At 44.5% G+C, this 15,738-nt stretch overlaps 1 protein-coding gene across 5 annotated transcripts in view; it reads left to right on the top strand.

Moving 5' to 3' along the window:
- Window positions 1-15,738, top strand: part of LOC123997943 (cyclin-dependent kinase 14) — a 241,577-nt gene that overhangs the window by 50,466 nt on the left and 175,373 nt on the right. For all 5 annotated transcript variants that reach the window (XM_046302683.1, XM_046302682.1, XM_046302681.1 and 2 more), the window contains 4 exons: window positions 5,013-5,107; window positions 6,323-6,402; window positions 10,018-10,112; window positions 14,772-14,834. In XM_046302683.1, coding sequence (XP_046158639.1) covers window positions 5,013-5,107; window positions 6,323-6,402; window positions 10,018-10,112; window positions 14,772-14,834 — 333 coding nt within the window. The remainder of the gene's footprint in view (window positions 1-5,012; window positions 5,108-6,322; window positions 6,403-10,017; window positions 10,113-14,771; window positions 14,835-15,738) is intronic.

The raw sequence follows: 15,738 nt of genomic DNA, 5'->3' as shown, positions 1-15,738 counted from the left end.
CTAGTCATTGATTTTCTATGTGGCTGGGTTGTATGGTTCCCAATTAGAGGCAGCTGGTAATCGTTGCCTCTAATTGGGGATCATATTTAGGAAGCCCTTCCTCTCACCTGCTTTGTGGGATATTGTTTTGTTGAGTGCTGATGTGTGCTCTGTTACTTCACGGTTGTTGTTTATTGTTTTGTTTAAGTTTCACTAATAAAACATGTGGAACTCGAATAACGCTGCGCCTTGGTCCGTCTATCCTAACAACCGTGACAGAATATCCCACCAACGCAGGACCAAGCAGCGTGTTATGGAGGTTAAGGAGTTTTGGACATGGGAGGAAATCATGTCCAGATGTGAGACCCTTCCTTGGAAGGAGACACCAAGGAAGGTGGAATGACAGTGACAACGCCGGGGACCGTGGCCACAGAAGCCCCAAGATTATTGGTGGAGGGGTGGTTGGCGGAGCAGTGGAGAGTGGAAGAGCGGGTCATCAGTGCAGTGCCATCTGTGCCAGCTCCGCATACTCACTCTGAAGAGCCAGAGACTGTCAGGGAGGCGATGAAGAAGTTGGGAGAGAGAGAGAGATGAGAGAGATGTTGGTCAAGTGCGTTCTGCTCAACATTCGACCTGAAGAGCCTGTCAGAAGTCTGTGCCGGCTTCACGCATCTGGCCTCCAGTGCGCCTTCCTAGCCCGGTTCGTCCGGTGCCAGCTCCCCGCACCCGCCCTGAAGTGCGTGTCACCAGTCCGGTGCCACCTGTGCTGGCTCCACGCACCAGGCCTCCAGTGCGCCCCCCCAGTTCCGCTCCATTGCAGGAACCTTCCTCTGCGTCGTTGCCCAGTCCAGGCAAGGCGTCCAGTCCCGCTCCAAGGCCGGAGCCTTCCTCTGCGCCGGTGCCCAGTCCAGGCACGGTGTCCAGTCCTGCTCTATGGCAGGAGCCTTCTTCTGCACCGGTGCCCAGTGCGGGCACGGCATCCAATGCCGGAGCTCTCCTCTGAGCCGGTGCCCAGTCCAGGCACGGCATCCAACCCAGCTCCATGGCTGAAGCCTTCTGCTGCGCCGGTGCCCAGTCCAGGCACGGCGTTTCACCCAGCTCCATGGCCGGATCCCCGCACCGGAGCCACCACCGACACAAGTCATCCCCCCCTACCCTCCCCATTTGGTTTCAGGTTTTGCGGCCGGAGTCCGCACCTTTGGGGGGGGGGGGGGGGGTACTGTCACGCCCTGACCATAGAGAGCCCTCTGTGTTAGAGCGTGACTAGGGGGTTGTTCCAATCATTGATTGTCTATGTGGCTGGGTTGTATGGTTCCCAATTAGAGGCAGCTGGTAATTGTTGCCTCTATTGGGGATCATATTTAGGAAGCCCTTTCTCCCACCTGCTTTGTGGGATATTGTTTTGTTGAGTGCTGATGTGTGCTCTGTTACTTCACGGTCATTGTTTGTTTATTGTTTATTGCTGGGCCTTGGTCCGTCTATCCTAACAACCGTGACAGTTTGGGTCACAACACATCTAACAATGTAAATTGATGTAAGTGTAATGTAAGTGTAATGGTCCTATTGCTTAGGCTACTGGAGCCATCAGCCATCTTTCCCTGCCTACTTCTCTTATTTTTTCAGCATTTCATGCTGAACCACTTATTTTCCAGTGATGTTCTGTATTTCCAATAGTACATTGGTGCACATCTCAGAGCTACAGTCCTCACGGACCACAGTCCTGCTGTTTGGTTTCAGCTCTCTCTCCCTGACATGTAATCAACCAGTTAATGCTACTGACTGGCCAGAGGGTCCACACACCTGGCTCCACAGATGGTAATGAATGTCTAATTAAAAGCCAAGGACAAACACCTGGTGTACGCTGCCCTTGCTGCCCTTGAGGACCAGAGCTCTGCACTCTTGTTGTCGAACATTAAATGGTAAATGTCAAATAAATTCAGTAGGGTCTTTAGCTTACAGTACTGTACCAGCATGGGGTAGGCAGGAAGAGACCTGAGGTATTTACCATCCACAGAGAGAGGACAGAGACAAAGGCTAGAAACAGATAGAAAATTAAAGGTTGAAAGAGAGAACCCCAGATAGCATCCATTTGGTTGAACATTCATGGACATGGAAAATGCATTAGATGTACAGTACAAGGGGCACTTAGACTGGAGGAGACAGAGAGAGAGGGAGAGAGAGAGAAATTGAATTGAGAGAGAGGGAGAGAGAGGCAAAGCTGAACGGTAGCCCCATAGGACCCCCACCTTACTCCGAGACATCCAATTCCTTGTTAACTGGTGGGGAAATGAAGTGGGGCTATCCGGCCAGGTAGTAGGCTCTCAGCCAATCAGGCTAGTGATGTGTCTCAACCTTAACCCTGACCTCCATTTCTCTAATAATCAACCTGTGTTCTGCTAAACCATCAGGCCAACACTCCGCTGGAGAGCCGCTTCACACATTGACTGGTCCTGAGTGTGTGTTTGTGTTGGCTCACCAGGCTGTTGGCTGAAAAACTACCCTGTGTTTGTTGGACGTATCTTTGGGGATATATCTGGTCCTGGGTCAGGACCTACTCCCTTTACTATATAACAGACACTAGGTGAGTGTGTTTGTGTTGCAGCAGATTCTGTGTTGCAGCATATTCTATGTTGCAGCATATCCCGTTGTTGGCCCATTTGGGTTTTACCAGACCCTACAGTGGCCTTTAACAGCCCTGTATTTGACCTGTAATAGGCTGAGATGTGTGAGCAGCCTGCAGCCTGTCCAGCTGGGTTTCACTCACTTCCTGTCGTCTCCCAGGAGAATTTCTTTGTTTATAAAACCCTCAGAAATGCTGCATGGACTTATTAGTGGGGCAGCAGGAGATGACTAGATAGCAACCAGAGGGGAGAAGACACTGCTAAAAACTGTGAGTGCATGTTTGCGTGTGTGTGCTTATGTGCTTTTTTGCATGCGTGTGTGTATGTGCACACACATGCGTGTGTGTGTTTGCGTGAGCGTGTGTGCCCACGCTGCCCAAAGAGAGACGGTGATGACGGGAGAACTATTCCCCAGGGATTGTCTGGAATGTGTTGGAGCTTTCTCTTGTCTGGTACACTCGCTCTTTAAATGACAAAACAGAGACATTACAGCAGCCAGACGTTAACCTCTAGAAGCCCCTGTATTTAAAATATGACAACAGTAAGAGATCGCAGATATATTCATGTCTGTCTGCCACCAGGGCTGAAATGCTACATCACTGAAAGGACAGACAGGTCCACAACAGGTTACATTGCTGTCAGTCATTGTTCTTTTCAGTTATTCATAAAGATAACAATTGAATGTAAGAGAAAGTCTTGATGACATGCGGACGCATGCACACACACACACACACACACACACACACACACACACACACACACACACACACACACACACACACACACACACACACACACACACACACACACACACACACACACACACACACACACACACACACACACACACACACACACACACACACACCCCGTTTCCTCCAAAGAAGAGTTGCTGATGGAGGTTGAGACTTCCTTTTGGGCCTGATTGTCTGAGATAGAAAGAGATTTTGGAGGAAGCTGTCAGCTGCAGTGTGTTATGGGTAATGGGTTTTTATCACTCCATTTCCGTGAAGAGTTCAAGACGAATGCATGAGTGTTAATTCTCTCTCTCTCTTGCTCTCTTTCTCTCTATCCCTCACTCTCTGTCTGCCTGTCTCGCTCGCTCTCTTTCTTTCTTTCTTTCTTTCTTTCTTTCTTTCTTTCTTTCTTTCTCTCCCCGTCTGTAAATCATTGATAAGTGGGTCTGTAACATTAGTAAGAGTGGAACAAATCGAACAGGCCGTAAATATGACACACTATTATGAAACCGATCCAGTAGCTTGTTGTGTCCTCTGTTCTCCTGTTACCCTGGCCAGGTGTGATTGCACACTGTGTTATTAAACCCAATTGAAATGAGAGTTTATCAAAATTTGATTTGTTTTTGAATTCTTTTGTGGGTCTGTGTAATCACAGGGAAATATGTGTCTCTAATATGGTCGTACATTTGGCAGAAGGTTAGGATATGCAGCTCGGTTTCCACCTCATTTTGTGGGCAGTGTGCACATAGCCTGTCTTCTCTAGAGAGCCTTGTCTGCCTTCGGCGGCCTTAATTCATCTGACTGGTGTCACCTCTGTCACCGTCCCATGATCCATCATGATCCCCACGGAGCACTTAGAGAGAAACATGACACGGTCAGGATTTGTTCCACCTCTATAGGACCTACCTGTTGTTTTCCAATGATAGAACGGGTATTCAAACATTGATAGGACCCATCAAATTTTCATTCAACAGTTGATTGTCAATACCATGCAGCCAAAAGTAATTTATTAAAATGGTTGTACCTGCAAAGCGTACACCTTCTGCACTGTTATCTTACCAATGAACTCCAGAAATATGAAAATGAGATATAGAAGTGTGGAATTGGGGTCTGAAGTGGCTTAAAAGCAATATACTCTTGAGATCTTCTGAGATTCACATACTTACTACTATTTTTTTCTTTCAATGGTGTTCGGTCCTGATTGCTGCTGCAGAGATATTTCCTCCAGACCTTCATTACAGAGTCTCTGTGTGTGAAATCCTACACAACCCATTTCCTGGATGACTGGAAGCTTTCCATCATCCAGAGTAGAAACCAGTGAAACAGACCGTGCCATTTTTCTACAGGCTGTGTGCCAGCAGGTTCACAAGTGTCTGGTGTTACAGAGTGGATCTGGTGTTGTTGTCTTTAGGCCTCTTGACCCAAACCACAACATCTACCGTACCATGTCCCTCCTTGTGAAATAGCACGTATAGTAGCTTTCTTAGGGTTAACATTATTGTTTGGTAACAATGCTGTTAGATCAACCAAGCTCCAGGTGCTGTGGCTCTTGCATCATCTACACAGATATAGATTGCCCCTAAGGCTGCTCTCTCACTTAATACAGCCAAACTGAGCCCTCTCTACTGAAATTGGTGTCTCTTTCCCTGAATTATATCCTCTCTCTCTGTTTCAGCCCACAAGCCCCAAGTTCGGAAAGGCTGATTCCTATGAGAAGCTTGAGAAGCTGGGAGAAGGCTCGTACGCTACAGTATACAAAGGGAAAAGCAAGTGAGTGCCTAAACAATGTTAATGGGATGGTCCAATGCAGCTGTTATTATCTCAATATCAAATCTTTTTTGGGGTAGCAATTAAAATAGTTTTCAATAGTTTTTTTGTCTGGGAGGGGACTGGGTGAGAAAGGGAAATGTTTGGAACTCTCTTTCTTATTGGTTTACACATTTACAGTCTGGTGATGTCACCAGACAGGCCAAAATCCCATCCCACCAAAACAGACTGAAACTTCAGGTGGTCTTTTCAAACAGCTCTTACACTAAAAGGGCATTATAATAATTTTCCCAATTTCCCAATATTATTCCAACCTTAAAGTGTGGAAATATACTGTAAATCAAACATAGGAAAATCACGTTTTTGACTGTACTGCATTTTCTGCATTTCCTACATAACTGTATATGACCAATTGAAATGCACATAACTGTATATGACCAATTGAAATGCACATAACTGTATATGACCAATTGAAATGCACATAACTGTATATGACCAATTGAAATGCACATAACTGTATATGACCAATTGAAATGCACATAACTGTATATGACCAATTGAAATGCACATAACTGTATATGACCAATTGAAATGCACATAACTGTATATGACCAATTGAAATGCACATAGCTGTATATGACCAATTGAAATGCACATAACTGTATATGACCAATTGAAATGCACATAGCTGCTTGTAATCATGAAGCAGTAAAGTGGTTATGGATAATAACAATTACTGTCCATATTCCATATTCATTTATTTCCCATATTACACTAAGAAAAAATCTGCACTTCCCAACCATGAAATACAATTTGTTTTATTAAATCATTTTGGAATGGAATTATTTCATGATTGTTTAAGAGTTATTGTTATGTTATTTTCCTTTTTTTCCTGTTTGTGCATAGCTGTAAAATTCCCCAGGTTCTGATAATTAAAATGTAGCAAATGAATGGATTGAAATGTATCGAGGCAATTTCTCACTGTAATGAAGTTACTTTGTATGTGTTTTTCTTCACTACAATGGATTTGATTGGTGAGGTTCATTTTATTTAATCTTCTGGTCTTCTACTAAGTCTCACCTCAGTGCTCCTAAATTGCATTTCATTTGACTTACAGAAATCTACCATTCTCTCCATTCACTGCCTGCCTCATTATTGAGTCCTTTTTTCATGGGATGAAGTGTAACGTGTTGGGGTGTCTTATCTTCTTGTTGTCAGGGTGAACGGCAAGCTGGTAGCCCTGAAAGTGATTCGTCTGCAGGAGGAGGAGGGGACACCGTTCACCGCCATCAGAGAAGGTTGGTCTCTGTCACACCCTGAAGGGTTACATTAGGATTAGGCTCCTGTACAGTCTAAATACTGTAGAGTTCACTTTAATTGGACTTGAAGAGTTTGAAGATAACGTTAAGTGGACTTGTTGTTTGTGTAATGGTGACTGTTAGTTCAGAGGGTTGTCAGAGAGAGGGGAGCTAACGTCTCTAACAAAAAATGTCTCATCTAGAAAAGCCAAATCTGAAGCCTTAACAAGCACAGCCCAGTTATAAAACTGCCTCTGGTGTTAGTTAGATTAGGATCTGACTGAGTTTCAGCCTTATGAAAACCAATAACCCCTCCCATGGGCCATGTCTACCTTATTCGTCTGCATAGCGTTCCATCATGGCGCTGGGCTAAATCACTTCAGAGGGATGTTCTTGGCGCTGGGGTGCTTTCTCCTGGTCCCTGGCCGTGTGTCACAGCAGGTCAAGTTGTGTGAAGGTCGGCTAGCAGTCCTTGGTGTTCTGGCTAACTGGAGCTGAGTGGCTAGAAGGCTTGGAGGTTCCTGAATGTGAGGGTGGGTGTGAGAAATATGTGGCAGACTCACCTCCACAGACAGAGGTGGGCCTGGCTGGGCTGGAGCCTTGCTTCATTTAGATGAGAAAAAGATTCTGGCTGTTTGATCTGTGGGATCCTGGGCTGATGAACTGAGCTGAGAGCCATGCACCAGCCCCTCTTCACATCGCCTCATCCCCGCCCCAGCCTCCCTCCCTTCCTCCCCATCCTTCTCTCCCCCGGTGAGCGGATCAGAAAAGCACTTTGAAATTGAACTAATTCAGCGATTACTGGGCCGAGATGCTCCCAGAGTGGAAACGTGGACAGAATTACATAGCGGTGTTGAAAGCAATACCTACACCCCTGAGAGAGGACCCAGGTGTGTGTTTGTGTATGAATGCGTGAGTGCATGCGTGCTTGCATACGTGTGCGCATCCGTGCATTTATCTAGGCATACGTGTGTGTGTGCATAGGCACACACAATAACATTACCAACACAGTCAGCCTCTGTGTGTCAGGAGGGATGTAGGGAGAGCCTGGTGCATAGACTGTATAGATCTTTACCTAAATTGGTGCAGCAGCCTTTGAGGTACCTCGTGTCTATACCACTAGGACAGATATGCGTGAGACGAGCATTGCCTTTGATCTTTAGGGGTTTCAGTGCTTTAGGTGTTAATGCACAATGGCTCTGTGCTGTGTGCTCTGCAGATCACGACGCCATAGGTTCTCTCTCTCCCTGTGCCCTTGAAACAGAATTGCTGTTTGCTAAATTAATCACATTCGCAACAGTCTGAAAATCCCATTTAGGTTTCTCATAATAAAAACACACTTAATATGCCGCTCCCGCTCTCTGTTCTAAATGAGACCGTTCCCTGTGTTGTTTAGCTCTTAACGAGATAAGATTTCTGACAACTGTTTGTTTGGCCCAGCTGTGGTGATTGTGTCTCCTCAGTAATGGGTGGAGGGAGAGGTGGAGCCGTAGTGCCTCAGATCACATCTTTCAAACACATGAAAAGGGGTTGTGTGAAGTGTTCTCTCCCTCCGTAGCCGCCAGTTGAAACAGCGCAGCACGGCTCCTCCAGCGAGGGTTTAGAGCGACGCTGACCATTACCACTAATTGCTCTGTTCACGCCTGGCCCGCAAGCTGACACAATAGACACAGAGCTTTGCCTCCCAAATAATGTGATGGTCCCACCCCAAGGCTTTGGCTTTCTCTTTCTTTACTCTCTCTCTCTTTACTCTCTCTCTCTCTCTCTACTTTCTCTCTCTCTCTACTTTCTCTCTCTCTCCCTCTCTCTCTACTTTCTCTCTCTCTCCTCATATCTCTTTCACTCTCTCTCTCTCTCTACTCTCTCCCTCTCTCTACTCTCTATTTCTGTCTGTCTCTCTCTCTCTCTCTGTCTCTCTCGCTCTCTCTGTCTCTCGCTCTCTCTCTCTCTACTTTCTCTCTCTCTCTCTACTTTCTCTCTCTCTACTTTCTCTCTCTCTCTACTCTCTACTCTCTGTCTCTCTCTCTCTCTCTCTCTCTCTCTCTCTCTCTCTCTCTCTCTCTCTCTCTCTCTCTCTCTCTCTGTCTCTCTCGCTCTCTCTGTCTCTCGCTCTCTCTCTCTCTGTCTCTGTCTCTCTCGCTCTCTCTCTCTCTCTCTCTCTCTCTCTCTCTCTCGCTCTCTCTCTCTCCCTCTCTCTCTATCTCTCTCTACTTTCTCTCTCTCTCTACTCTCTACTCTCTGTCTCTCTCTCTCTCTCTCTCTCTCTGTCTCTCTCGCTCTCTCTGTCTCTCTCTCTCTCTCTGTCTCTGTCTCTCTCTCTCTCTCTCTCTCTCTCTCTCTCTCTCTCTCTCTCTCTCTCTCTCTCTCTCTCTCTCTCTCTCTCTCGCTCTCTCTCTCGCTCTCTCTCTCTCTCTCTACTTTCTCTCTCTCTCTACTCTCTACTCCCTGTCTCTCTCTCTCTCTCTCTCTGTCTCTCTCGCTCTCTCTGTCTCTCGCTCTCTCTCTCTGTCTCTGTCTGTCTCTCTCGCTCTCTCTGTCTCTCGCTCTCTCTCTCTCTGTCTCTGTCTCTCTCTCTTGCTCTCTCTCTCTCTCCCTCTCTCTCTCTACTTTCTCTCTCTTGTCTCTCTCTTGTCTCTCTCTCTCTCTCTCTACTTACTCTCTCTTCTCTCTCTCTCTCTCTCTCTCTCTCTCTCTCTCTCTCTCTCTCTCTCTCTCTCTCTCTCTCTCTCTCTCTCTGTCTCTCTGTCTCTCTGTCTCTCTGTCTCTGTCTCTGTCTCTGTCTCTGTCTCTGTCTCTCTGTCTCTGTCTGTCTCTCTCTCTCTCTGTGTCTCTCTCTCTACTTTCTCTCTCTCTCGCTCTCTCTCAAAGTTTCTAAAGTTGGTGACAAACTGAAACCAGTTATATAACTATTTCACCAGAACCCCATTGACTCCAGTGTGATTCATGATTGCCATAGATGGTAGTAATGGTAGTAATTATTATGTAATTTTATTTTCTGTTCCATTTCATTCCATTCTATTATTTTCTAATCATTTCTGTTCTGTTCTATTCTAAATCGTACTATTGACTATTACTATTACCATCCTCTATATTCTATTATATTCTATTAGGCTATATTAAATTATATTATATTATGCTATGTTGTATTCTATTCAATTAGGCTATATTCTACTCTATTAGGCTATATTATATTATATTAGGCTATATTATATTTTATTCTATTGGGTTGTATTATATTATATTCTATTAGGATATGTTGTATTCTATTCAATTAGGCTATATTCTATTCTATTCTATTGGGTTGTATTATATTATATTCTATTAGGCTATATTATATTATATTATTTTAGGCTGTATTACATTCTATTAAGCTATATTATATTCTATTCTATTCTTTTAAATTGGGCTTTATTCTATTATATTAGGCTATATTATATTCTATTAGACTATGTTCTATTCTATTATATTAGGCTATACTCTTCTTTTATTTTATATTGGGCTTTATTCTATTCTATTATTTTCTTTATCATATTGTAAATAAATTGTAGTACTGATGGTAGTTTAGCATGTAACTGCTTCATCATGATAATAATACTGTATCCTGTGTTTTCCTAGCGTCTCTTCTGAAAGGTCTGAAGCACTCCAACATCGTGCTGCTCCATGACATCATCCACACCAAGGAAACCCTGACTCTGGTCTTTGAGTATGTGGTGAGTGTCAGAGAGCCATCTGGATTTGTTGCACAGATCATCATGGGTACTGTAGTACATCAGGTTTACTAGGGCTAGCTCAGAACAGGTATTTGAGCCAACTGGATATGTGAGTCAGCAGTAGAGGATCAAGATATTTGATTCGTGTAAAATGTATTTTAAGATGAAATTCAAAAAGCCACAGTTTCATTCTAGAAATAGAATAACTAACTTGTTTTATGGTTTTATTAATTTGACTTCTCACTCTTCAGTTATTGACATTGACTTATTTAATCCCAGTCCAAAGAGACATGAGCTCTGGCTAGTTTTACACACATATTCTTTGTTTCTAAGATGGTTGAGTAATGTTTTGTCTTGCCTGTTAAAAACAGAACCCAAGCCTGGGACATTTTCCTCCAGGCTTTGAACAGAAACAGTGATCCGAGTGCCATAGAATGGTGGCCGAACCAGGAGTGGCATGGCAGCTTCATGCCCAGCTTTGAACCCAGCCCTGGCATCATGGGGGAACATTTTAATCCAGGGTTGCATAGCACACATACTGTACAGGGTTGCTTTCTCTGTAGGTTTTCATAGCACACATACTGTACAGGGTTGCTTTCTCCGTAGGTTTTCATAGCACACATACTGTACAGGGTTGCTTTCTCCGTAGGTTTTCATAGCACACATACTGTACAGGGTTGCTTTCTCCGTAGGTTTTCATAGCACACATACTGTACAGGGTTGCTTTCTCTGTAGGTTTTCAAAGCACACATACTGTACAGGGTTGCTTTCTCTGTAGGTTTTCATAGCACACATACTGTACAGGGTTGCTTTCTCCGTAGGTTTTCAAAGCACACATACTGTACAGGGTTGCTTTCTCTGTAGGTTTTCATAGCACACATACTGTACAGGGTTGCTTTCTCCGTAGGTTTTCATAGCACACATACTGTACAGGGTTGCTTTCTCTGTAGGTTTTCATAGCACACATACTGTACAGGGTTGCTTTCTCAGTAGGTTTTCATAGCACACATACTGTACAGGGTTGCTTTCTCCGTAGGTTTTCATAGCACACATACTGTACAGGGTTGCTTTCTCTGTAGGTTTTCATAGCACACATACTGTACAGGGTTGCTTTCTCCGTAGGTTTTCATAGCACACATACTGTACAGGGTTGCTTTCTCTGTAGGTTTTCATAGCACACATACTGTACAGTGTTGCTTTCTCTGTAGGTTTTCATAGCACACATACTGTACAGGGTTGCTTTCTCTGTAGGTTTTCATAGCACACATACTGTACAGGGTTGCTTTCTCTGTAGGTTTTCATAGCACACATACTGTACAGGGTTGCTTTCTCTGTAGGTTTTCAAAGCACACATACTGTACAGGGTTGCTTTCTCTGTAGGTTTTCATAGCACACATACTGTACAGGGTTGCTTTCTCTGTAGGTTTTCATAGCACACATACTGTACAGGGTTGCTTTCTCTGTAGGTTTTCATAGCACACATACTGTACAGGGTTGCTTTCTCTGTAGGTTTTCATAGCACACATACTGTACAGGGTTGCTTTCTCTGTAGGTTTTCATAGCACACATACTGTACAGGGTTGCTTTCTCTGTAGGTTTTCATAGCACACATACTGTACAGGGTTACTTTCTCTGTAGGTTTTCATAGCACACATACTGTACAGGGTTGCTTTCTCTGTAGGTTTTCATAGCACACATGGGTTGCTTTCTCTGTAGGTTTTCATAGCACACATACTGTACAGGGTTGCTTTCTCTGTAGGTTTTCATAGCACACATACTGTACAGGGTTGCTTTCTCTGTAGGTTTTCATAGCACACATACTGTACAGGGTTACTTTCTCTGTAGGTTTTCATAGCACACATACTGTACAGGGTTGCTTTCTCTGTAGGTTTTCATAGCACACATGGGTTGCTTTCTCTGTAGGTTTTCATAGCACACATACTGTACAGGGTTGCTTTCTCTGTAGGTTTTCATAGCACACATACTGTACAGGGTTGCTTTCTCTGTAGGTTTTCATAGCACACATACTGTACAGGGTTACTTTCTCTGTAGGTTTTCATAGCACACATACTGTACAGGGTTGCTTTCTCTGTAGGTTTTCATAGCACACATGGGTTGCTTTCTCTGTAGGTTTTCATAGCACACATACTGTACAGGGTTGCTTTCTCTGTAGGTTTTCATAGCACACATGGGTTGCTTTCTCTGTAGGTTTTCATAGCACACATGGGTTGCTTTCTCTGTAGGTTTTCATAGCACACATGGGTTGCTTTCTCTGTAGGTTTTCATAGCACACATACTGTACAGGGTTGCTTTCTCTGTAGGTTTTCATAGCACACATACTGTACAGGGTTGCTTTCTCTGTAGGTTTTCATAGCACACATGGGTTGCTTTCTCTGTAGGTTTTCATAGCACACATGGGTTGCTTTCTCTGTAGGTTTTCATAGCACACATACTGTACAGGGTTGCTTTCTCTGTAGGTTTTCATAGCACACATGGGTTGCTTTCTCTGTAGGTTTTCACAGCACACATAGTGTGACAGCAATAGCAGCAGGAGTTCCCTCTCTCTGCTGTGTAGTAGTGTGGCCTGTTGTTACTGCTGACATAAATGCATATGAATAACCTCCACTGATAAGTTCAAACCAGCCAGAATACCAATCTCTAGGAGTAGTAAAGTCTCTGCACAGCATTACTCCAATAGACCGTATCTACTATTAGGCAAGTCAGTTCAGAACAAATTCTTATTTTCAATGACGGCCTAGGAACAGTGGGTTAACTGCCTGTTCAGGGGCAGAACGACAGATTTGTACCTTGTCAGCTCGGGAATTTGAACTTGCAACCTTCCGGTTACTAGTCCAATGCTCTAACCACTAGGCTACCCTGCCGCCCCAGGGTATAAGCTCGACCTCTGACGTAGACATGCAAAAAAAGACCCAGCCGTCTCTCAGAATATCCTTAGTCATCTTTCTAAATAGTCCCGCTCCATGTTTGTTTTCATCCGTACTGTGTGCTATATGGCCTGGTGCATCAGATCAAGAGCCAGTTCTGATACCGTACGGTATGTACGCTAGTCTAGTGTGTGGGCCCCTGTTGGTCAGAAACAGCATGGTTCAGCAGGGTCAGTGGGAACATCTGCTCCTGGTAATACATTCTGACCAGATCCTCTGAGAGATGACAGAACCAGGCTCTGGGCAGTCTGTAGCTGGTTGTAGGGATTCTAATGAGGATGCTCTCTGGCCTTAAAGTGTACATTTTGATTACCTGGAGAACAGAGGTCAATTTGGATAGAAGGGTTGTGGAGGTCTTTCAGTGGTGTTTCTCTGCTCCATGTGCAAGTATAAGAGCTAACCAATTTAAAGTATATATATTCATCAAGTAGATGCTGTCTGTAAGTGGACACGGTTGACAAGGATCTGTCTTTATTATGACAGAACACCCTTCTCGCACTGTGAATGTTGGACAGAGTGGATAGCGTATATTTGACAGAATGGGTAATGCAACACTGTGGATCTGTGTGGTGTCGTTGGTGTGGAGACAGTTTATTATTTGCAGCTCAGCCAGTTTCATGCTGTTCTATTCTGCTGTGTTCAGACCTGTAATTCCAGACTCTTTCATATACAGAAGGCTCGACACCAAGCCAAATCAATTCATTCTCCTCATCTAGCAGGTAATGACAATTGACAGGGAGCGAGCGGGACCGAGAGAGAGAGAGAGAGAGAGAGAGAGAGAGAGAGAGAGAGAGAGAGAAGAAATGGAGAAAGTGGGGGTGAGAAAGATATGGAGAGAGGGAAAGACAGATAGGGAGGGAGGGAGGGCAGGTTTTGAGTAAGGTGGACAGGCATGGCTGAAGCTTGTTTGAGCGTCTGGTTGAATTATTCATGAAAGGAAACACATTTATATCTGACGGTGTGAGGAGCAGCGGGGGTACGCAAATATCACCCAGCCCCACGAGCTGTGGTGTGTGTGTGTCCGTGTGTGTGTGTGCCCCGGGTCTGCTGGCAGAATGAATCACTGAAGTGCAGATCACGGTAATTCATCTTTTCTCTCGACGGACAGACGACTCTGCTTACATATAGCACCTAAAGACATACAGACAGTGTCACTCCCAATCTCATCCCTCCATACAATCACATTAAGGGCTTTGTACCAAAGGTTCCCTCTGTGGATCATTCTGTTGATATAGACCGGATATCATTCATCCGCAGACGGAGGAGACAGACTGGGGAAGAAAATAAATGTTGCAAGTGACGTCTGCTGCAATTCAATGATTGAGTTTGTCTCCAGCCTGGCGCCTTACTGATATTTTATCACGGAAGGATGACAGTAGGTCAGAGTTGCTTTGAATAGCAAGGGGAAAGCTATTAGCTGATTTTTCCATCCTCAAACCAAGCTCACATTCCAACCAAGGTACATTCAAGACTAGCAACACAATAAACAAAAAGCCAATATCCTCACTGCCAAGAACCTCTCTCTGCTGCTTTTACACTTCAAATGAATATCGGCAAATACGGAACAGCATGAATACATTTGTACAAATGTATTTTTACTTCTTTTTCATATTGACTTATTTTTGGTTAATTACAATACATCTGTTTTTATGATTTTTATGTGTCTTTATTTAGACATATTGCAATCTAACGGTCCTCTCTTTCTCCCTGACAGCACACAGACCTGTGCCAGTACATGGACAGGCACCCAGGAGGACTGCATCCAGACAACGTGAAGGTAAGACTGCCTCTCATTATCATGACTATATTACTACAGTAAACAGCACTGTCCTGAGCATCACTAATATGTCATAGAATCCTACAGGCTCTGTGTAGATGTGTGTTGAGGATGAGGAGAAGGTAGCGAGAGTGATGGAGTGAATGGGGTCATGGAGGATGGGAGGGATGGTGTGAAAGGGGGGTGTTGTGTGGATGAGTCCTATGAGAAGGGGGGTTCAGGCATCGTGGGTTATGTAACACTCCATACCTAATATTGTCACTAAGGATTTCCATAAGTAATGTATTTATCCTGTTGACGACCGACCGCCTGCCTCATTGAAATGCGTGTATTAATAATAGAGGATTATTCCCAGAGAGGGTGTCAGGGGAAAAAACCTGCTTCCACCTCTTAATCTGTAAACATATGCTATGTCCAAAATGGCACCCTATTCCCCATATAGTGCACTACTTTTGATCAGAGCCCTATGGACCCTAGTCAAAAATAGTGCACTATAAAGGGAATAGGTTGTAATTTGGGATGCAGCAGAGTTCCAGTTGTACGACAGGCCAGAACATGTGTTCTCACTATGTCACCATGTAGCCTTTGTGAAAGAATTCTCTCTTTGAAGTATCTGTCCAAACTGGACTAGAAGGTAGAGTTAGAGACAGACATAACTAAATAGACAGAGACAGAGACAGACATACTGTATGCATGTTAACCAAAGAGCCAGCAGCTAGCGTTAGCCACAATGCTCTCCGTGGTGGGAGGACAGATGGAGCGGGAGAGAGGGAGGGAGAGGCACCAGAACCAGTCTTTCCCTAGTGGGAGGACAGACAAGACTATTGGAGGAGCTCTAATGACCTGGCAGCTGAAAGGAAAACAACCTGACTGTGTGGAGGCAGAGGCTATGTCCCAAATGGCC

The sequence above is a fragment of the Oncorhynchus gorbuscha genome, linkage group LG15, assembly GCF_021184085.1.
Source record: "Oncorhynchus gorbuscha isolate QuinsamMale2020 ecotype Even-year linkage group LG15, OgorEven_v1.0, whole genome shotgun sequence".
Taxonomy (NCBI): Eukaryota; Metazoa; Chordata; class Actinopteri; order Salmoniformes; family Salmonidae; genus Oncorhynchus; species Oncorhynchus gorbuscha.
Note: the sequence above shows the minus strand (reverse complement) of the source record. Positions and strands in the feature narration are given on the sequence as shown.